This window comes from Acipenser ruthenus, chromosome 9 (genome assembly GCF_902713425.1).
Source record: "Acipenser ruthenus chromosome 9, fAciRut3.2 maternal haplotype, whole genome shotgun sequence".
In the NCBI taxonomy this organism is placed as follows: Eukaryota; Metazoa; Chordata; class Actinopteri; order Acipenseriformes; family Acipenseridae; genus Acipenser; species Acipenser ruthenus.
In genome coordinates, this window is record NC_081197.1 from 3,151,046 (window position 1) to 3,175,461 (window position 24,416).

The 24,416-nt window shown below is 41.0% G+C and overlaps 1 protein-coding gene across 7 annotated transcripts in view; it reads left to right on the forward strand.

Annotated features, from left to right (window-relative positions):
- Positions 1-24,416, forward strand: part of LOC131696630 (connector enhancer of kinase suppressor of ras 2-like) — a 127,745-nt gene that overhangs the window by 19,571 nt on the left and 83,758 nt on the right. For 3 of the 7 annotated variants that reach the window (XM_059030767.1, XM_059030760.1, XM_059030762.1), the window contains exons 2-5: positions 5,867-6,030; positions 8,282-8,484; positions 13,031-13,054; positions 20,283-20,370. In XM_059030767.1, coding sequence (XP_058886750.1) covers positions 5,867-6,030; positions 8,282-8,484; positions 13,031-13,054; positions 20,283-20,370 — 479 coding nt within the window. Of the gene's footprint in view, positions 1-5,866; positions 6,031-8,281; positions 8,485-13,030; positions 13,055-20,264; positions 20,371-24,416 lie in introns of all 7 variants that reach the window. The other 4 variants (XM_059030763.1, XM_059030764.1, XM_059030765.1 and 1 more) reach the window with 2 other exon arrangements.

Here is a 24,416-nt window from a genome sequence, read left to right on the forward strand (position 1 = left end):
TTTGCCGAGCAGCCTCTGGCCTCCAGGCTTGTGTGCTGTGGTGGCTCGCCAGACAGTGACTGATGATATTTGCACAGCTGCAGAGCAGCTCTGGCTGTGCCTTGATAGAGCCTGTTGGAAACAATGAACAGGGTCTGTTCCAGGCCTTCACGCTGTCATTTCCCAGGCTGTGAACTCTGAGTGAAGCTCTGGGTCTCTTCTCTCTTGCTTGCCTCCACTCTTTGGTTCATGCAGAAGGGGCGTCCCCTCCACCCTGCAAAGGGAGCGAGGCAGTGGGATGGTGGGGCCAGTCCATGTGAGAAGAGACTGCAGAGAGTTGATTGAATTTGTGATAAGAATTGTATTTGGGGGGGGGGGGGGGGGGGGGGTTCTGGCTGTAAGCTGTTGAGACTCCCTCTGCAAGCTGCCAGATTGTATCTGCTTGACATGCTCGCAAAAAGAATTACAGAACGTTTTTATCAAAGTAAAGCTTTTTAAATAGTCAGGGCAGGAGTTCTGGGCGTGTGTGCGTGTGCGTCTGGCTGTTAACCAATAAACAGATGGTGAATAGGCTTTTTTCCTTTAATGTAGCCCACACAGCTGTACACTGAGCAGTCTGTCTGTTTGTCAAGCACTGTAAACGTACATGGACAGACAGGCAGGGCTGTAACACTTCAGTTTACGTAACTGTTTGCAGTGGTTATATACAGTCCATCAACATGTTTTTACCATTAAGTGAATTAATGTGCAATACATGTTTGAAATAACTTTTTTACTTTAACATGATTTAAGCATGTCAATTATGTATATTATTACATAACTCATAATTGCAACAGATCCCTAAATGAGAGTGTTAGTCTAGCCGTGTCAGTGGATGGGAAGGTGCAGTTTCTTTATTGTGGGCTTACAGAATTGTATATGTCACGAATACAAGTATGATGCTTATTTTGCTCTGTTTAAATGGTCCCAGCTAGCTCTGTAGACGTCTCTCGGCTTTAAGCAGGGCTCGTCCCCTGAGCAACAGTAAGAGCTGCTGTTCAGTGCTACGTACCCAGCCTGTCCGCTCTTAACAGCCAATGCACCTGCACCACAATCCCAGCCAAAATAAACAATAATAAAAGCCCAAAGCACTTACAATTTCAAATAACCAGACAACATCGTTCTGCTGGCTCTTTTTTAAAGTGTTTTTATTTTTAGATCTGTATCCTACATATCAGTGCAGAGCAATGGGATTTGAATGTACTCGATACATAAACACGTGGAATGCATTATCTGCGTAATGAAGTGTATAACTAAACAGGCTTGACGATAAAGCCCCCCCCCCCCCCCCCCTTATAAAATACTGCCCGTTACGCTGTAGAAGAGCGATCTCGTGGCCTCTTCTGCTTTCTCTCAGCCTCTGCATCGTAGAAATGCTGGTCTCTTTGCGAGTACGTTCCCGAGTCAGTTCTGCGTCTGTGTGCCTTTTCTGTTAAAGTTGTGCCTTTCCTTCGGTCTAATTTTTAGGCATTTGCAAGGATGGGAATACGACTCCAGTTGCATAGCAGTTTTCCCTTTTTCAGGTTTTACTATGTTCTTGATTAACCACAGTGCATAGGTAACAAACTTAGGTGTGTCTTATTAAACTTGTCAGAAAACCAGGAATGGATCAAACTGCTATGCAATTGGTCTTATGCCCATCCCTGTTTTAAAGCCCTCTTGTTTCAATCCATTCAAGTGAAATGGTATCTGGGGAAAGGCTACCATGGGCAGCGCCTCTAGCACAACCAAACTCTCCATGGGTTGAGAAGGGCCCACATGGGAGATCTTACCAGACACAGCACTGGGCTTCCCTGCAGAGATGAGCTGCTTCTCATTACATAATAGTGTAGCACTGTCAGTACAGGTGATACCGTTCCGTGAGAATCCTGCTACTTCATTATGCAGCTGTGAGGGTAAATACTTTTAATGAGCTGCAGCTAGGTTGAAGGGAAGATGTGTCAGTATTTATTTGTTCTTGTTCTCTGTAACAGCACCTCGTAGTCATTCAAACGCTATAGTCAAGGTGTTATCAAAGGGTTTAAATTTTGCATTGCCGCTTTGTCAAAATTAGATGTTTTGAACTTAGTCTTATCCATACACAGATGTGTGTACATTTCAGAATAAAACACTCCCCTGTGAAGTTTGTGCCATGTATAAAACACAGGACTGAGCAGCGCTTATCTGAGGGGCAGTCTTATATCCTTCTAAGCAGCTGAGCAAGAACATTATAAATGTTGTACATTAGAAATAATGCTGTACCTGAATACATAGAATACCTCAGGTAGGACACACACCATACACAGATGTAGCTTGATCCATTCCTGGTGTTGCTATGAGTTTAATAAGACAAACTTGAGCTTGTTTACTGTACCTATACATTGTGGCTTATCAAGCTCATAGTAAAAACTGCTGTGCAATAGGAGTCTTATTTCCATGCCTGCTGTACAAAACACAAATACACACAACTTCTCCTTCAAAAAAAGCTTTAGTCCAACAATAAGGATACCAGTGGTAATGTCACTGATGCTAATATGATGCAAGAAAATGTATTTGCAATCCATGGTCCCTTCTTTAAAAAAGAAACCAGCAGGGATGCAGGGTCCCTATGAGCTGTAGTTTCATTCAGGGGTGCAGGCTCCCTATGAGCTGTAGTTTCATTCAGGGGTGCAGGGTCCCTATGAGCTGTAGTTTCATTCAGGGGTGCAGGCTCTCTATGAGCTGTAGTTGGGTGCAGGGTCCCTATGAGCTGTAGTTGTATGCAGGGGTGTATTAGACAGCAGAGGGAGGGAGGGTCAGAAGAAGTCATCTATTTATTTCTTTATATATTTGTTTTGCTGGGAAAGGCAGTCTGTAGAGCTCCAGGCTTACCTGTATCACTGCCAGCTTCCTCTCATGATTGCTATTTCCCCCAGAAGGATTGGGCAGCTCCCTGTGCCATGCTCTGCAGCGAGAGATACCAGACAGATGAGAGCTGGACCATGTTGCATTTGACTGGTGTTATCCCTCATTGGGATTGGGCATGACCCTGCTGAGCGGAGGCTAATGCTCTGTGTTGATTGGTCGGATTTGCACCCTGTGGGTTTGATCAGGCTTGTATTTTCTGAAATCTGTCTTCCAATCATTTCCTCTTTGGAGGGTAAACCTCAAAGCTTTAACTTTAATGAGTTTCTAAAAGACTCTCTTCTGGAAATCAACGGAAGTTTGTTAACTGTGGTGGGATAGAAGGCGTGTAGGTGTAGGCAGACTGTTTCTCAGTAACCGCTGGCTAATGATGATTAGCAGACATGATAACATGGAAGTCCTTTTCAATGGTTAAATTGTGATACGTTTTCATAACTTAATAAGGTATTGGAAATGGTTACAGCCGTGTACAAGGCGAGTCATACAGTCAGGGGAGTCCAGGTTGGCTCCCTGGCTGTGTGAAGCCGACAATCTTTGCTGGGGATTCTTTAATGAGCGTTGCATTGGCTCTCTTGCTCCGGCAGATCAGAGAGGTGAAAGGTCAAGGCACTACAGCCACTCCTGCGAGGTCGTGCAGAGGTGACTGGCTTGGCTGTAGAATCGGAGGACGTCCACTTAACTTGCTAGCTGTTTTGTGAACTCTTGCAGTGAGGAAACATAATGGCACCTTTTTTTTTTTTTTTTTTTTTTAAAGAAATGGTTATGATAGGTAAGGGAGCATTGTGGCTTGGCTGACTGCCCTGGCTTTTTAATAAATGCTTTTTTGATGCTGAAAGTTTATCACCTCAGTTGGTAACTCCAGTCTCCGGTGCAATCTCCCAGAACAGAGAATTTCTATATATATATTTTTAAGCTATACCCAACACGTTAAAATAACCATCATAATCTGAAAGGTCGTATATCTCCATGTGCGTAAAATTGTCTTGAGAAATCGAGACGAGCTAAAATTAAACATAATCGCGGCATAATCATGGTCCACATGACACAGTTTACTTAACCCTAAGGGTTTTTTGTGGCACACTTTGACAGTGGGATAATGAAAAAATAAAGAAATGAAATCCCTTTCTCGCAGGACTCTCTTTTACTGCACTTCTTGGTCACAAAGGAACATTTCTCGAAAAGCATCTTCTGCAAAGCTGACACATTCTTGCTCTGAGGACATTTTTCAGATTTGTTTTTTCTGCATCAGAAATGACCTGTCAGACTGTTCATCAGTAATCAAAGGATGTAACAATCACATTGGCTTCTTGTACTGAAACCTTGCACACTCTGTATGACACTTATTATAAATCAGTCATTAAACTTTTAATGAATTCAGTGCTATGCAAACGGTTCAATTGCAGTAATATGCTCAAAGATCCAGTCCTCCAAGAGCCGCACATGTTCAGTGGTTTTTACAGTAGTTTTAACCAGGTCAAGATAGCCCTCTCAATTTGAATTGTACATACAGTAATTCCTCCAGATTGGTAGGCTTTGAGACGGTCTCTGCGATGCACATTTCGAAATGATTAAACCACACAGCACAGGCACGCATTGGGGTGCTGCATCAGCAGGCCAGCAGCACAGGGAACGAGGCTCAGCTTATATTCCTCACTGTTAAACTGGAAAGGAAACCAGGTTATGTGGTGGATATTTTGGCAACACAGTGTAATGGAGCACATTCTGCTTGTGTAATAGCTGTCTGTCTTCAGGCAGTTCTTAGACAAGGCTACACTGCTTCCAGCATATTTTTTTATTTTTAGATTTTCATTGCGGAATGTACCAAACCCTAAAATAACTGTTCAGAAGGAAACACTTGAGCAGGAAACCAGGCCGAGGATTGGGTTCCTGAAATGCAGCCCTGAGCCTTTTTAGAAGCCTGGTCATTGGTATTCTCAGTGTTCCCTGCAGTACGGTACCAGTTCAAAAGCTCTGTATTAAAGTAGCTTTCTACCACAGCTGCCAATGAATAGGAGTATTAAAATGAATTGTCAAGCCGTCAATATACAGTATAGAGTACTGGAACCACATTGCATTAAGAAGGACCCAGCAGAATTAGTCCAGGAGGATTTAACACTGGGGAGAACCGAACCGGCAAGAAATAGTTCATATCTACAACACTGGGGAGAAACCAAACTGGCAGAAATAGTTCATATCTTGCTGAGTGCACTCGCTGATCTTAAGAATGGAAATTCGTTTGCATATTATTTTGCCCCAGATTTTATTTTATTGTATCCATTCATTCAATGTATCCACATTGTGGTACATTTGTTTAAAATCCCATCATGCTTATGGTAGCGCTAGTCATACTGACTCATCTAAGTTGTTAGATGCCTACAGTAAAGTCATTCAATATCATTTTGCTGCTACTTTTGTTATAATAAATACATATCTTCCGCCTTCTTTCTGCCTAACTTCAAAACACCCATGATGGGAAGATGCACGTGTTGAAGGCTTTCAAGTAGTGATGCACAAGCCGATTTATTCCTTTATTGTGATGGAGCTCTCCACAGAAATCAGGTGAGGGTCATTGGTGTGGATTGAGCTCATTTACCATTCAAAGTGAAAAAACAGCTGCTGCAGGTGGATTTGTGATGCGTTCTCCTTTCCGGAGACTTTACTTAAACACCTGCAGGTGTTTCTCATTATTTGGAAACTGCAGTTGTTCTGGATTGCTTCTTGCTGGTTCTATAACATTAACATTTGCTGTATTCATTTCAGAAGAACACCAGGGGAAAACTCTATGTCACTAAATTATGCAGCAAAAGTGCTGTTCTGGCAGTTATTCAAAATCTCGGATTTTAGCTTTAATTTGGGAATTTGCACACACACACAGCTGAAGCTTGCTGAAAGAAGTCTCTAACTTGCATGTTTTATCTGTTTCGTCTCCTGATTCAGTAACCTTTTCCCTTTTGCTTCTCGCTAGGGCTTGATGACTGCCTGCAGCAGTACATTAAGAACTTCGAGCGGGAGAAAATCACCGGGGACCAGCTTCTGCGCATCACCCACCAGGAACTCGAGGACCTGGGAGTCTCGCGGATTGGGCATCAGGAGCTCATACTGGAGGCAGTGGATCTGCTGTGTGCACTGGTGAGCCATTAACAACCCTGGAATCCCTGACACTTTACCCATCCGTGATAGAAGGAATGGAAAGCTAACTACTTGTGCATTGGAGGAACAGATTCGTATTGCACTGGCATCATAATCCACACCTGTCTGTGCGCTCAACCTCCATTTCCAAGGCCACTGATTTAAGTAGACGGTTTATGTCGGAGTAACACCTTGTTCTGCATTCCAGTTCTCAATCACATGAGTGCTGCAAACAAGCAACATTAGGTATAGTTCAGATGTGCGATGTGTACAGTGATTGCTCCCAGTAACTTCAGAAACCCCTTTGTGTTTGAACTATCTGTTTGATTAGGCATACTGCTTTTGCAATGGTGTTTGAGAGTTTATGTTGCAACAGATTGTATACTGCTTCTAGACTTTCTTAATAGCACAGCTAGTGAGAAGTATGAAGGGTGGTCTTAGTACAATACTAAAAGCTGATTTCATATTTAAGTCTTGCGACTACCAGGAGATGGTTGTGCGATGTGACCAGCTTGAAAAAAATTCTGCTCTCTCTCCCCTGGGTCATCAGACAGTAGCTCGACAACACAGACTGGAAATCGCTCTGAGAGCTTGTTGCACTGTTGAAGTGACACCAGGTCTAAAGGGCATACAGTGCATGCCTCCAAATGTCCACTAGTTATTTCATAATTAAAGTTTTAAAACCACAGAATGTGTAATTTTTTTTTAATGTGTCAAGTCGGTTTATGGAACTGGATAAGACTTTATTTTGAGCAGTGTGTTCAGTTTCACATGAGCGTTAATTATCTTGTTTGTTTGTTTCGACTCCAGTGGGGATTATCAAAGTGATCGGTGTTTACATGTACGCAGTCTCGTACGGAGTTTCAGAAATGCTTCAATCGGCAAGCTCTTCGGTTTCTTTTTAAGACTCTTATGTAAGGACCACTATACATCATTCTATGGGAGGTTTTCAACCACCGGTATTAAATATGAATACTTATCTGTCATTGCCTTTTAAATTAAAGAGGTCAGCTGTCAGAGGTGAAGGCCTTCCGCGGCGCACTGTGTGGATTTGATTCATCAGCAGTGGAGCTAAATGTGGCCTCGGAGAATAGGAGGGAATTATTACATGTCAGCATAAATTAGATGCATTTTCTATTTATATATTCAGTGCTCAGGAATGGCGCTTCCCATAGTGTTGACAAGCAGGAGGCAGTAGAGTGAGAGTATTGTGAAATATCTTCTTGTGACACATGTCCTTTTTAAGTTCACAAGGTATAACATCAATTAGCAAACCAGATAGAAGCCAGAACTGCATAAGTAGGTATTTTTTAATACCGAAAAAACAGCAAGTTAAATTAGTCTAAAATACCACGCGTCATCAGAATTTGATGAGCAGTCATTTTGAATCTTGTTTTTTACCCCTGTAAACAGAATGCTCAATCTGATTGCTTAAAGCAGACAGTAGGGGTTGCTATTGCATAGCGAGGTGAACGGTTCTCTGCTGATTCTCCAGATGGTCCACAGCTCCCTGTGGACCATCTGCCAAGATCGGCAACCTCGACCAGGGTTCGAACCAGCAAGCTCCTGATCACATAACTTTCAAAATAATAATGCATTATAGGACAGCCTGTTTGGTATGTAAAAGTTTAGTAATGTAATTAAAGGCTTGCCATAAATAAGTTTCAGTTATGGGCAGCCCCTGCACCATCCAGCTACCGAGACACAAAACTCATCGCCATGGAAACCAAAAACTAGCCTCAGCACTCCTGTCTGCGCAACCCAGAAGAGAAACGCTGAAAATCGCCCGCAGCCTCGGGCTGTTGGTCAAGTGTCAAGAAAACAAGATTCCCAGAACCTTGTGTTTGCATTTGGAAGGTGGCAAGGTCACAGTATAGGGCATCGCATCCCTGATATCCTGTGTGAGGTGGAGTAAGGGTCATGGTACTCTCATGGGTCCTTCTCCTGAATATATTCACATTATTCATACAAGGCCCACTTATAGGTTCTTCTTTTTGCCAGAGTTAATTGCACACAGTAGAGATGTGTAGACGTTTGCTCTACAAAGCTGTATAAAGGTGTTCTACTCAACATTAATCCTTTTGCCGATTTTCAGCATAATAAATTGTTGGTAAAATACCTGCTCTGAGACGAGGGTGTATCTTTATTTCAGTAGTCTGATTACAGCTGACAACAAGCATTTAGCCAATGGACTTGAGCTGCTTTCTGATAATAGAAGGCCATGTTTTATGTTTTTATTTCTTATTTATAGAACTATGGTCTGGAAACGGAAAACCTTAAAACCCTCTCCCACAAACTCAACGCGTCGGCCAAGAACCTGCAAAACTTCATTAGCGGCCGGAGGAGGAGTGGCCACTACGATGGCAGGACCACGAGGAAGCTGCCCAACGACTTCCTGACGTCCGTGGTGGACCTGATCGGGGCTGCCAAGAGTCTGTTAGCCTGGCTGGATAGGTAAGTCTTGGGAGTAAACGCAGTCCCAGCTTGCCTCTCACTGCAGTCTTGAAACAAAGCATTCACTGGGGTTTTTTGTTTGACATAGTAATGATCAAACTGTTTTTGTTTTAAATAGAAAAATACACGACTTGTTTTATCTTTATCAAACCCTCAACAATAGTACAGCATGTTCTTTCAAATTGCTTTTCCTGTTGAATCACTCAGACAGAAACAAAAAAGCAGGCTACACTTTAACACTGTGCACACGCATATCACCTCCAGTCCTCGGCTTATACTGTACTGGAATAGTCTGTTTAATTTATTGATTTATTCATGTATTCATTTTTAACAGTAACATCTGCTGTACTTAATTCTTAAAAAGAGCCAGGAGTTGAACTCTTTGGAAGATCCGATAACTGCATGAACTTGCAATGCAAGTCACTGTCTCATAGCCAGTAAGAGAGACAAAGAGAGATGCAATTATGCAGGGCTTCTATGATAATTAATGTATTAGATTTTGTGATTTACTCCTCTGTAAGGACCCTTCACTAATGCAATGCCTTTAATATTTCATAATATATTTTTTATGTGCAAAACACAAACTACAAACCCGAAAACACAAACAAAAAATGTTTGACACTGTAACTGCAACATAGACCGGTAATTGCAGCACTCTGCAACAGTGGACATAATTAAACTCAAGCAATGTGGCTCAAGCTGCTTTATTATCGATCCTTGTAGCATCTTAGAGATAAGAAAGCCCAAAACAGAACCTTCAATCTACAACGCAGCTAATCGAGACTTATAGTGATATGAATTATCTGCCACATATTCGTCATTCTGCTTCATCAAAAGGTTAATGCAGCTGTTGGGCACATTAGTAACTACAAAACTGTTGAGGGCCACAGAGCAATGTCACTTCAATTCTCCAAACATTTAAAATGCCACTCCTTCAGCAGGTCATGCATGATGAGAGGTTACAGAAGCTGCTGCTCTGGCAAAAGGAAGAGGTTTGCAAACTGGTCAGACGAGTAACATGTGGACCGCTGGCACTGAGCTCTTGACAGGACACCCTGGTCTCTTCTGTCCATCTGTGTGCTGTGAACATACACCGATGGTTTAGATAAAGTATGCTTGAGAGAGCACTAAAACCCGTGCCTGGCAGTTTGAAACATCCTGCAGCATCTGTTGCTTTGGTTTTAGTGGGTGGAAAAAGAGCCGGTTATCTTTCCAGTTCACCCGTCGATCTCCTGGTGTGTCAGTGTTGAGGTAACATTCGTTTTTAGATTAATTTAGGACAGATCCCTCGTGTATTGAGAGAGAAAGCAAGCTGGGCCATGGGCAAGCCATTTTGGCAAAGACCAAGGCACCACTGGGGAAGGGAGGGGCCAGTATGGTGGTTTGGTTGGTGTTGATCCTGGGGTACGTGTTAAAATAGGAATTCAAAGCTATATGAAAATATTCTCAAAAAATGCTAAGGACGACCTGTGCAGCCATAATCCAAATTTAGAAACGTAAGAAAAAGCGTAATAAATTAAATGACAGACGTTACGACCAGAAGTCTTTCTGAAGGCGTGACGCTTATCATTGGATTTTAACATCTGAATTACCCTTCTCAAGATAATGGCCATGGCTGTGGAGGGGGGGGGGGGGGTCTGAGGCACATCAGAAGAATCCCAAGACAAGTGCTATTGTTATTACTGTGGCTTGCTGTAATCAGAAAGGCCCTGCTTTATTAATCATATTATATAATCGACTCATTGGCTCAGTCAGACTCTCCAGAAATCATACACAGAACCTCATTTCATGTACTGGCTGAGTTTCACCGCATTCCTGTGTTTTTAATGAATTTGCTGAACTTTTTTTTCAAAAGAGATATGTTTGGATAGGTCAGGCTAACCTGGAATACGAAGCCTTTGAAATACAGGGCACTGACTCCCCTGTGCTTTAATGATAAAGCATAATTAATTACATTTATTATGGCCAATCAATCACACTTTCTTTAATTACACTTCATATTTTCCTTTTTTTTTAAAGCGACACACACATGATGACTAGAATACTTTTATGTAACTTTTGTGTTCTCCGGAGAGTGTTTCTATGGCCCGTTATTAAAGGGGAACATATTTTCTTCAAAGTGGGACACTGTCCATCAGCTGCAGTCCATCTTACTGTCTGAGCCACAGCACAGATCCAATAGACAGAGGCTGGGCTCCAAGTGACAACACAAGGCTGTCTTCACCACTGCACTGAGTGATCGATCCCCTGAGCCGAGATTCATAGAGGTGGGAGGTTTTGCAAGCTGAACTTCACTCATTCATTTTAATTAAAGTACCGGGCCATGGGGCATTCGTTTGAGCAAGTTATTGAGAGTCAGAATCTATGGGTATCTGCGTGTCCATCGGTTGGTCTGTCTGTCCATCTGTCACACTTGCATTTATATATATATATATATGAGAGAGAACGACTTATCTAATTGTAATGAAACTTGCTAAGGACATTTGTTTCATGTCAGAAATTTGTCTCTTTCCCACTCTCCCTTTCTCCCAACCCTCCCCATCCTCAGCCCCTGAACACTGGTCCTGAATTAGGATTAACATTTTTTTTTTTTTTTAACGTTTGGAAATGTTATTACCTTTTTCAGAAATTGCAAGTTTGTGGATCTTAAATCGTGGTGTTGTATGCGAGCAACGAGAGGAGGGGTTAAACTAGTCAAGCTAGCAAACTTTTCATCAGCCCAACAGTCTTTGTCTAAATGACTTTGTTACTTCGAAGTCTTTTGAGTAAGAGTTTTTTTTTTAAGTTCAGGTCTTGAAGTCTTGAGTCCTAGAACTACCAGAGGTAGTCCAGACAGTCACCTGCTATACCTAGGAAGTGATGTCAATGTCATTGACGTTGTTTCTGTCATTGAATGTCTTCATTCAAAAGCCAGTTGTGAATTCCCTGTATCCTTTATTCCCCTGTGTCTGAATACATACTAATAATAGCAGGAGCTGTTGAGGATATGTTTAAGCATTAAATCATGTTATTATTGTATGTAGGCTTATTAGTGTAAACTGGAATATCTATAATATTTTAGTTCAGAAATATGGTAAAGTTCCTGTATAATATCCTGTGCTCCCATAGTAAAAAACTCAGCAAAGTGTAATAAAGCACAGTGAAAGCATGGTAAAGAATAGGTAAGCATTGTAAACAATAGCAAGGTATGGTAAAGTTTATTAATAACATTAATACCAGGGTAAGCTGAGGTAAATGCCTAGTATAACCATGGGAAAGGTAAAACTGCAAAACTACAGTGGTAATCTTTTATAAGTGCTGCCATTCCTTAAAAATAAGAGATTGGATTACGCAAAATGTCCTGCAAATACAACCAATCTATCAATTTAATATGCTACCAAACGCATGAAGGCAGAGGCTGGTGTCGTGACTCACCCCAGGCACTGATTTTGTTCTGTACACACTTGGGAATTTCTTTAGTTTTTTATTTTTTGCAGTTGCATCACAAACACAGTTTGAGAGTAAGAAACCGAATGCTGACGGGACTCATTTCCAGTGAAGAAAGCGGTCCTAAATAATGAGAGTGATGCTCGACGACAGTGAACTCCTGCTGTGCCCAATAGAAACCACACAGTAGTTCTCTCAATGCAAAATGCATGGTGTTCAATTACTGTACTTTACCCCAAAGAACGCTTCTTCAGCAAGGGTGTCCCAGGGGGCTGCAGGCAGGTTATATTTCACATGGTCATGCAATAAACAGATGTTCTACAGTAACTTAAATCACATACCTCGTGAATAATCATTAAAATAAATAAATAAATAAATAAACGTTCCTGGATTCGCTTACCGTATTTGTAGCTAACAGCATAATTCCATACCTCTTACCTGTGCTGCCCTTCCATTCCTTATATTGGTCTAAAAGGTGCAGTTTTAACAGAAACACATGTTAGAAACATGAAGTATAGTACTACACTTTAAAGATATGTCTTGTTTGCAAGCCCTGCTTTCAGTTTGTGTTGCACTTGCTTGGGCATTTCACCTGGAGGATGACAGTTTGCCCTTCTTCCCCTATTGACTGACATGCTTTCAGCCACTACCATGCCTTTACCCAGAAGCCTCCGCTGGGGGAGGTGAAGCAGTAACACATTTCCTGGAAAGCGAGGCGAGCAAACCTGAGAACTTTCTTGTGCCGAGTGTAGAACCAGATGTCCTGTTCTCTAGAAAGCATGCTTCTTCCTAAGCAGCACATTTGAGACCTTCACAGTGAACGGAGGGCCATGACAGTAAAGAGGTTCTAGCAGGTATTCCAGCTTGTGTTTTAAAGCTATAGTAACATAAACCAAAAAAAAAAAAAAAAATCCTGTGTGTTACTGAGTTGTACGTAATACAGAGAGCAGCACTCCAATGGTACCATCATGTAAATGATGATATCTCTTATTTTTAAAGCAATGCTGTCTGGCCATTTGCTCTCCATATACCAGTGGCTGTGTCTTTGCATGCGTTGACTGCTATGGAGAATGCTCAACTGCATTTTAGCTTAACACATGTTTTTTAATTTTGTCACCAGGGCTTTTCTGAGGATAAGGAAAAGGTAGGCTTCCTTTTGCTGCTGTTTTTTTAATTTTAATTTATTACATTTTTTTGTTGAGATCCTTTGACTGGCTAAGTGTTACTATAGCTTTAAAAGAATTGGGTGTGCTAGTTAAGCAATAGCCTCGAGAGGAGCCCAGATATTACTAACGTGGAATAAAAGGTTGACCTGCCCTGGACAATGGCCCTCTCTGTTTGTTTGTGTTTTTGTTTGTTTCCATGGGAGACCTTTTATTCCATGGAATGTATGGTGCTCCCCAGCCATTCCAATTACCCCTACAATGTATAAGGTCAGAGCTACCTAGTAGAATTTGCTGTATAACTCTAGCATTAACCAATTGTGGCATGGATACTTTTTAGAATGAACCAATTTCTGCAACAAAGTTGATATGATGTATATGTATAATCATAACTTTGGTTTTTAAAGTTATCACAAATGTTGTGGTGACGTGTCATCATCGCCTATTAAGGCAGTAATTGGCTTCAATTGAAATTAGCCTTGCAACCGTAGTAACGCCGCCCCCCCCCCCCCCCCCCCCCCCCCCCAAGTCATTATGTAAGTGTTTAACAAAATAGTGGTCAAGGATTTGATTTGATTTGATTTTTATGGGCATGCTTCTTTTTATGGATGAAGAGCTGCTTTGTGTAATAAACCAGCTGGTCTTGCATACATCTTATCAGGTCATTCTCCTGAACTAAAACAATTTGCAGCATATTTAGACGGCTGGTATCAGTGACCTAATGTTAAACATCTATGTTATAAAAATGATTCATAATAAAGTACTGTTCTTTCATGAGCTATTAATGCAATATCCACTTAGCTCAACGTGTCTTCAGAGTAGAGTTTATATTCTGGGAATAATCGCAGTGCTTCATGTTGTTCTGTGAGTGCCATGGTCTTGCGGTCTTGCCTCCCCAATGCTGGTGTTAATACAAGTACAGAGAAGCACAGGGGCGAGGCAGTCCGCAAGCTGGTGGCACTGATCAGAGTTTTATGAAACTTAGTTACAGTTTTGTAAAAAAAAATATTTAAAATACAAACCTTTTGGAAATTGTAGTAAGCTCAATTGCAAACCTGAGATGAAAAAAAAAATGTTGCCGATGTGAAAAATGGTGATATTGTTTGATACAAGAAAATCCAGGATACTATCACTTCATATTTAATTTGTTGTGAATTGTGGCACGGTTTGGGGTTGAATCCAGTCTGTGGTGGTGTGTTCGTGTCATGTCATGTTCACTCCAATTAAATAACATGGGCATTGAAAACGCCTTCAGGTTCTGATCCTATATATATATATATATATATATATATATATATATATATATATATATATATATATATAGGATCAGAGCATGCTCGACTGCAATTTATTTGCCAGATAACTTCTTGAAAAGATATTCATAAAGTTTCACAAACCCTGACTTTAGCACTAATCTCGGATTATCTCATTTTGTTTTATAAAAAAACACCTCCATTGACTTTTGTTTCTGAATTCTTGGGTGAAAAATATACTGATGCACAAAAGAAACGCAACACTCTGGTCTGATGGATTTAATCAAATATTTTAAACATAGATATCAAACAAAATCACAGAAAATGTGAACAGAAATACAGGTCAAAGAATCGTGATAGATTGTCAGTATAAAACACGACACACTGTCAAAATGAAAACATTTCAAAGTTAGTAGCGGGTATGACCTCCCTGAGCATTAACACAATCCTGGCAGCGTTGATGCATAGACCTGATCAGCCTCTGGATAGACTGCAGTGGGATGTTCCGCCACTTGGATCAGTTGGATGTGACGGTCCTGGGCAGGTGTGGTGACCCTATGACTTCCAGAACGTGGCCTGTCCCTCACGGAGCCGGTTTCCTGTTTTTTCTGGACTAGATTGTTGAAGCAGAACATCTCATTCTCCAGGCAACTTCTCTCACAGACAGGCCGCCTTCAATCATGCCGATAGCAACCAGACGATCTTCATTACTCAAGCGGGGCATGGTCGTATCTTTCACTGTTCTTGCGTTAATTAATGTCATGTCTTTTTGAATGGCTATTTATACAGATTCTTAATCAACTCATTTTCGCAACAACTCAAATAACCTGCTCACTATTTAAAATGTAAATAACATTATGTATGTGCCCAATGAGCTATTGATGTAAAACGTAGACTATTGCATTTTCATTGTGCATCAGTATTTTCCCTTTACTTAGATTGATCCCAATTTTGAATTTTGAAATCCAATCTTCGCTAAGGCCTGCGAGTAACCAATCACATGACAATAAACTGTAAGCAAGACGTTCCAAAATTGTTCCATTAGCTTTGCAGGGCTGAGGTCACGATTCCATCTAAACATCTCGCCAAGCATCCCTCGAGAGGGGTAATAAAGGGTTCCTGTTCATTAACACTGCCAGCCGTTACTTCAATAGAGGAACGTGTTCAAGGGGATGCTTCGAGATGCTGTCAGAAATATTGGAACTGTAGACAGACTGCAGCAGGTTTGTAATGCAATATCTCAATAAGAGGTGATTTAATAGGCTTACCCAATCTATCTGGTTGTCTGACCTAGACCCAGACCCCCACTGGCCACCCCAGGAGCAGATCCACTGGAACATGCTGATCGTCATTAACCCCTTAAAACCCCTGAAAAGGAAATTCACAGTAACCCCTCCCAGGTCCTCATTCACTGTGCATTTCACCTGTTAGCAGGTTCAAATTGCCTGACCAATTGCACTTCTCTGAAGCATCTGCTAGGAATAAAACAGTTTATGAGGTGCTAGATTCTGAAGGACATTAATACAGTTTGCCCTTTTTAAAATTCATCCTGGTATTTATTTAGGATGCCGCAGAGTACTTTTTATAATAAGGCATGAGACTTCTGTGCAGTATGCCTGTAAAATAAGTACAGCTTGAAACCTTGTCTACTCTGTTCATTTAGCTTCACCTCTGATCTCTCCAATAATGCAGGAGAGGAGCGCTTCCCTGCCTGGAGTGAGTGAGTCACAGGAGTGTGGAGTGTGCTTAGGGATCACTAAATCCCAGTGAAGACGCAGGAGCTGGGCATGATTAGGAACATGCCAAAGTATTAATCCAAGTTGCAAATGTGGATGGACAGGGGCAGTGCAAAGAGGATCAGCATGATAACTCTCACTCAGCAGCCTACATGAGGAAAATAATCTCATAATCAAGGAATGGCTGCAATTCTGTGCTAGTGAGGCTGGCTAAAGAAGTCTGTGAGTGGAACTAATCTGACTTAATTGGGTCAGCCTACAATAAGGTTTTACTGGTCCCTGGACGCTCCAGTGGTAGTTTAACTTCAAGTTCAAGTTCGTAGAACATACCCGGGCAACACCTTTACTGCTTTTGGCAAAAGCAGACATGAAGCTCGTGGAGATTATCGCCTTCCTGATCCATTCTGCCACATTTGAGGTGCATCTTCATCTATGCCTGGGTCAAAAACTATGACGTGTGAATGTCTGAAGTTGTGTTCAGCTCTGTATTGTCATTGAGTTAGTAAATAACAATAAGTATTTCACTGCTATCCCTATATCTTATGTGTTTGATAAACAAACACATGCTCCCTGTTTTGCATTTGCTGCAGTTATTTAGCTGCTGTCGAGGCTGGCACAGTACATTTATGCAAACATGCTGTGTGTGTGTGTGTGTGTGTAATGTACTTCTAGCACAGTGCATCTATGCAAACGCACTGTGTGTGTGTGTGTGTGTGTGTGTGTGTGTGTGTGTGTGCTTGTCGCTTTTAAGAGTACCTTGAGAATCTCTCATGCGGTTGTGATTTATACTTGAAATGAACAGTTTTAATTGAACAAGTTCTTGATTTTGTAAAAGTTTGAATGCAGGATATCTGGGCTGATTGGATGGGCTAATGAAGTCTACGTCTTTAGAACAGCTTATACAAATTTCCCTCATTTGCATGGACTTTTATTTATTTATTTATTTTTGGTGAGAAACTGCCTGGCTTCACAACATGCCCTTGGAGAGACTTAATTCAGAAACATGTCTGGAGAGAAATTAATTCAAGGATTGTAATGAGTTCCTTCATCAAGGTTTCGGACGCCTTTACTTCTCTCAGTTAAAGTGGTGCATGTGCTGTGCGATTCGGGTATTTCAAAGATCATGGTAGGCACTTGGTTGCAACCTTGTGGTTTGAACTGCAAAGCTAGGACTTCCTGAAGGAGCTAAAGGAGTAGTTCTACCAGCCTGGTCCTAAATGACCTGCCCCATCACGGACCCTGAGAGCAGCACATGGTGCTTTGCAAGAGGTGCAGCTCCGAACCTGGGGTTCTGTTTACCTGTTCTGTTCTGTTGAAGACTTGACGTTACTCTATGGCAGCCGGTAATGCTGACCTAATCTGAGTGTGTGATGAAGCACCTGGTTAGCTGGCATGCACAGCTTGGGACTCCTTTTTAGTTAGTCTGAGACTGTGTCACGAATCTGTGCCTGTGACTGTCACGAATCTGAAATCCTAATGTTAATTTGTTAAACTGTATTTTTTTTTTAAATTTTGGAACTGCAAGGCCAAGGCTTTTTTTCTGTTCTTTCTGAAACCTCTCTTCTTTTGCCAAGCACTTAAAAAAGCTGCTTGTGTATTGCTTAGTGAAGCCTTGGAACTTAAAAATAAACCCAACAATCCATACTTCAGGTCCCTGAAATATTCCCCAAAATAATGGAACTGCGTCTACCGCACTCACGACCCCGTTAGTGTGCTGCTCTACACAAAACACAGCATCTCAACAAGCACAATCCGAGGCTCCGAACAGCACCCTACTTGCAATGTATCTTTCATTTCTGAAGATTATTACCTTTCTTCATTGCTTATGTGTAACTGTAGGCTGGTCAAAGCTTTCTTAAGGAATGGCATTGCTGTGACGTACCCCTCTGTAATAATGGAACTCCAGAGTCATTAAAGGCATTTTTTTGAATTATTACAGCAGAGCACATTATCACTGGGAGGTGTACTGCTTTTAGCGTCTGCTAAGAAATAAATAATAATAATAATAATAATTTATTTATTTATTTACCTCTGTTTGTGTGAAAGTTCACTGAAAGAGTACATGTTTTGAGAGCTGGGCATGAGCGTCCGTCGCAGTAGATGTCATTAATCAAAGTAACAACAGAGGTGCTACCTCAATAGAAAACAATGGAAGAGCAGTCTGGTCAGTTACCTGCTGAGAACTACCTGTGTATGAAACAATAAAAAGACATTAACAACATATTGAAGTACTATGTGCTGTTTTGCATCGGACAGTATTCAGGGTCTGTTTCAGTGTCCAGCAGGCGGTCTTACTGTTTAGTGCCACCTGGAAGGATAGGGCTGAGGTGTCTTTGAGGAGAGCAGGCTCAGAGCTGTGCAGTGGCTGTCTCTGCATGCATTTAAAAGCGCATCAGGACTCGGTGTGTGCAGAAATAGTTTATTAGTGTTCAAAGGTACCACTTCATTTTCCTGTCAGTCTAATTATCCACACTGCACTTGAGCGGACGGGTAAATAATTATCTGCACGACTCAAACTGAACACGGGTAGTTCAGCTCATCCAGGCCTTGATGATCTGCAGCATGGGAAGGAAGCCAATGCTAAGTGCATTCTCCATTTAGCACAGATATTTATTCATTTGTTTATTTATTTATATTTGGAATAGTCCCTGTTTATCCAAATACATACATTTTCACTGATCCATTCTTTCAAGGGTCACAAGTAGACTGGAGTTTTGCCCGACTTCTCTGCTTACTTGTAATTTAGTCTCACAGCCATGCGATGCCAGTTTAGACTCAACATATGTAAGGTAATTAGCAATAATTAAACAGTAATCCCATGACTTAAATATCACCATTTAGTGAATTGATGAACTCTTTAGTACAAACTACTGATTAGCAGCTTATTAAAGAAAACACTTTAGAAGACTGCTGGCGTTTAACTATCTTTTAAAGATGCAACCCTGTTAATAGGTGTGGATCCATTTATATTTCTTCATAGCTTTCCCAAGTATAAGTAAACTATTTATTGTTTTAATTACCTAGCCACTATCATGTGTAAAATATTAAAATATGTTACCTTAATAAAGTTTGTCCTATTTTTTTAGCAGTGCAGCTCAGAGGGTTTGATACTAAACGTGGATACAGCAGTTCATGCTCCTGCACTGGGGGCTCTAATCAATGCCCCCCCCCCCCTCTCCTGTCAGGTTAAAAGCCATGTTAGGTCAGCTCTGCTTTGCAGATAAAGGGCCGATCCTTTGATCCTCTTTGGATACGAGCATGTTTCCTTGAAAGGCTGCTTAATATGTGAGCTTGCAGAAGGCAGATTATTGTGATCTGAGCCATGAGTCCTATTGTGCTTCTGATTTAGAGAAGTGCTTGAAAACTTCCAACAACATAGATTCACACACACACACACACACACAGTAGTGTGCACATTTATTGGAACACCTCAAGATTTGTCATTTATATCCTTTATATACCTACCTGCATGAAAACATGGGTGTGAGAATTTCAATTTTTTGTCAGTAATCGGTGATATAGAAACAATAGGCACTTGTAGTTGGAAAATGTTAGACCACTTTGTGTTTTAATTAGACAAGATATTAAACAGCTTCTAAAAAGTCTCATGCATTTTACCATATGTGGCTTTGTGTGTTCCCTTTCTCTCGCTATTTTAATTTGAATTGCACGTGCGGCCTGTTCGTCACAGGGAATAGATCAACAATAAAAGCAACTTTTTTATATGAATGTTTAAATAACTGAAAGGACAGAGCCATAGGCGCCGAGTTCATCACTACCCCCCCCCCCCCTTTTCTGAGAACAAAAATGGACACTTTAGAAAATCTACCCTTCACAGGTCTGGGAATCGGTGACGCTGAGCTATTTTTAGGTTTTTAATAAGCAGGCCGATTCCTTTGATAGAATGTTCATCTACAATTCTGTCTGAACGGGGTCACCATGTGTTAAAGTCAGACATGTATTTTAAAGGAGGGATAACCAAGACTTTAATATCGATTCACTCTTATTAGAATCTGCTAGAAGTCTTGCCTGCCACTGTCCCTTTATCACTTTCTTTTTAATTACTGAAAATAACTAGCTTGCTATGCATACACTTGAACACACGTTCCCAAGCACGCTGTTATAGTCTGACTAGGGAGAAGACACATCTATTATCAGTTGAAGCTTGCCTGAATAAGACTTTTCTTATAGTTTAATTCTAGATGCTACTTTTTTTTCAGGTCCCCTTTCGCGGCCGTGACGGATTACTCTGTTACAAGGAACAGCGTCATCCAGCTGTGCCTGGAGCTGACCACCATCGTCCAGCAGGTAAGAGGACTGGGTCTACTCTGAGGAGCCAGGCCAGCATGGTGGAGCTCCACCTGCCACAGCAATGTGGAGGGGAACAGGAGTCTGCAAAAGAGAAGTCTTAAAAACACAGGTGCTCTTTCATGTGTTTTGTACTTTGCTTTTTGACGTGTGAATTAACGAGGGAGCACTGTTCCTAGTAGGACTGAATGTAGGTCTCTCGTCATGTTACACCTCCCATTGAAGATGCAAGAAGTCTACCCTGCACCAGTTCATGATGCTGACTTGGTTAAAAAAGGTTAGGAGTCAAGTCAAGAACAATGCTGATGCAAGTCGTCTAAAAAGTAGTCTGGCCATCTGTGAAAAAAGTGCAACGTTATGGGGTGAACTTCAACACAGGCACAGGCATGGACTCCACCCTCTGCCCGTCCATGCACCGTTACAGATAAGCCTTCCAGTTTCATGGTGTAGCCAGAGGTGAGAGTTCTGTAAACATGAAGAAAATCCTGAGCAGCTATAAATACTGCCCCTCTTCAACGCCTGCTAGTGTTTTATTGACCCACTTAATATCATTGCTGCTGACAACATACAATACAGTGAAATGAGGTCTGCAAAACATCAGGCTTATAAATTGTAGGTCTGGGGTATTGAGATCCGCTACTGTTTAGTACACAAAATCTATTGGTACTAAATAGCTTTCTCCAGTAGTTGGTTCAGTTGAGTAATATAATGTCTCTGTGCATGGCTCTCGGTACAGACTCAGACAGACAGACAGACACACAGACAGGTCTCTAAATCTGTTATCTGTGGTTCGTAAGTCACTGTCTTTATTGTGGTGAGGTCTTGGATGTGCCTTTCCTGCAGCTCCTAACACCCTGCCAACAACTTCAATTCATTAAGAAAAGAGAAATAGGCACTTGAGAAAGTGTTCAGCATGTAGAGCGGTTTATTTAATGTATGTATGTATGTATGTATGTATGTATATATGTATGTATGTATGTATGTATGTATGTATGTATGTATGTATGTATGTATTTATTTATTTATTTATTTATTTATTTATTTATTTATTTTAATTAACCAGGAGGTTTACCCATTGAGACAGAAGCCTCGTTTACAAGGGGGACCTGGAAAACAATATAAAAAAGACAATTACGAAGTACAACAATAAAAAGACGTGCGGTTCAAACTCAGTCAGCAGCACACAGAGATCAAAAAACGGAGTAAATAAGACTCATCTGTTTGTTAATGTGGACTGAAGAAGATGCATTGACAGGAGGTTCTAAGCAATTCCCAAATACGATCTTTAAAACCAGAGAAAGACAGGTGATGAAATCCAGTTGATATTCAGATCTAGTAGCGTTCATTTGTTTCTCTTTCATTTTGGGCCACATTTTTTTCAGCCAGTATAATCTGTAGAGCAGTAGCAGAAAACTGCTCTGGTGTCCACAGAATTTAAGTTTCAAGGACAAAGTCTTCATGGCTCTAAACTGGGAAGATGGGTCATTCTTTCTGATATGTTTTAATCATCTGAAGGAGCAGCAGGGAATCTGTCATGTTCCCCAGTGGCTGCTGATGTCATTAGCACATTAACACCCTGTTCAGAGTTCTAGCTTAGAACTGGGTCAGCGTGTGCTTTGCTCAGAGTCCCCAGTGCCCAAGGTGTCTGTCTTAAAAATTCAAACAAATAAAGAAATGTGTCCTGCTGTTGGGTTTTATGGTACTGGGTGGCAGAGATTGCAAAACTGAGAATTGAAAATCTTGCTGCAAAATGATTAGGATTCATGTTGGCCCTAAAAATAAAATTCTGCGCAAGCTGTTCCTTATTCCTGGTTTTTCTAATTGCATTATGGGTAGGTGGTATTGGCAGGGAGAAGTAGCGTAAGAAAATACTCCCGCGTGCAACAAAAGTACTGTAAAAACCATTGGCGAAAAAAAGAGCCAAATTTGGCTGGAAAACCGCCAAATCTGGCAACACTGATTAAATGTTACCTCAAGTTCAATGTACAAATAAAACGTGAATTTGTATATAATGTGTTTTAGAAAAATCAATATTGTAATTGATGTTCTGGTACTTTAAGATGTAGGACTACACCGCTGTATATAAGGTTCTTGGTACCGCCAGCATATTTGACTTCAGCCTTGCATAAACAACATACCGCAATGTTTGATGCTATACAGCCAGCCTTTTTAGATGACCTAGGCTACTATTATGATCTGCCTATAATTTAGGGCTTGTTACTAGGATTTCAATGTAATTAATACAGGATGTGTAACTCAGATATGGTAATGATATTGTACTGTAGCTGTTGCCCAGGGTCAGTGTGACTCATTCTATTTTGTAAAAACTCTCAAATCGGTTGCTTTGTTGCAGTGCTCATGGTTAGTCACGTACAGTCAGCCCCCCCCCCCCCCCCCCCCCCGAGACCAATAAGAGTTTTTTTTTTATATATATTTATATATATAACCTTGGCTGCTTTAGTTTTTGTTAGTCAGTAATGGAAGCCTAGTCATAACCATTGTTCTGTGAGTACAGCGTGACACTGTGGTTGAAATGTCTTCCAAAGCACTCACTGATGCCCAAAAACCTGATACTCTTTTTGAAATCCTTTTTCATCGATTAACAGCTCAGCTTTGAAATGTATATTTTGATTCATAAATATTGCAAGCTCCAGTGGTCCCCTGTTATTCTCCCTCATTTATATCTGACTTAAACATAACAAACTGTAATATCGAGGACAGTGAATTGCTGAAGGGCCCGTGCACAGTAAAGCATACTACATGTGTAATTTACTGTCAGCATGACCTTGAATTAGATGCTGTCACTCCTACCACTGTGTTAATTGCAAAGTACTAAAGTACTGTCCTCTTTTTCTCCATTACTTTTTCGGCATTAATCATGAAACAATGCTGGGAGCGTTTTCCATTAAGATACCTCAACTGTTTACATAATACTGGACATTTACACAATAAATGGTTCCCTGAAATGTTGTATCATCGTAGGGAGAGTTCCCAGTCTCTGCTGTGCATGTCCTGAATAGATCCTTGAGGAATTGTCAGGTGCCATGAGCTGGTTTTGTAAGCTTAGGACAAGCCAGCCCTGTAATAATGAGCCAGCAGTCTCGGATACTGCATTAGATGGAATTTACCATAGCCTAGAGGCTCGGGGGCTCTTCTCTTGAAAGACGATACAGTTAGAATATTTTAGCTGCGTATCAGGATAGAATAGGTGACTCTTCTCCTGTATGACTTACTGTAGGGCTGGAAATAAACAGTTTTACCCATTCCAGGTTTTAATATGAGCTTGATTAGCCACAGTGTGTAGGTAACAAGCTCAGGTGTGTCATGGTAAAACCAGGAATGGATCAAACTGTAGTGCAATGCGAGTCTTATTTCCATACCTGCACTGTTGTGCTCTTGTAAAGTTTTGATGACTGACTTGTCCATTTATTCACGGCCCCTTCCTGAGGTTAAAACATATATTTAAGTGTTCTCTATGCACTGTGAAAGTTTACAGATTGTTTGTTTTTTTTCTCAGTGGTGGCTTTTGGAACTGCAGTAGCCCATCAAAATAAAAAGGATACAGTGACCTATTGTGTTTGAAGATGGTGTTTGAGTAACCCAGGCTTCACAAGTATACAGTTGAAGCCATTAAAGTCATTGTGGTTGATGTGTGGTGTAGAAAGCCAGGTCATGTTGACTCGAATGTCTGTTGGGGGAATTGTAAAGATTTTTTTACAGTGTACGTCATTCAGTAATTGTGTCCATTTGGTTTCGAATGTTCATTTTTTGGGTTTGGCCTGGGAGGCAATGATACGACATGTAAAGTATAAAACCATCCTTTACTTGCATTTCTAGTCTAGTTTTGCATGCACAAGATAATACATCTGTTGTCTTGTAATTCTTTTGTAAGATGTTTGTTCTGTGCTATTGAAATAGTTCATTCAATATATTTAAATAGAGCATTTTATCATTGTACAGATATGCTGCAATCTGTGCTACATTTGAACATAAGCCACCTGTTTGACCAGTTTAAAAATAAACTTATTTTAATGGTTGTGGGCGGG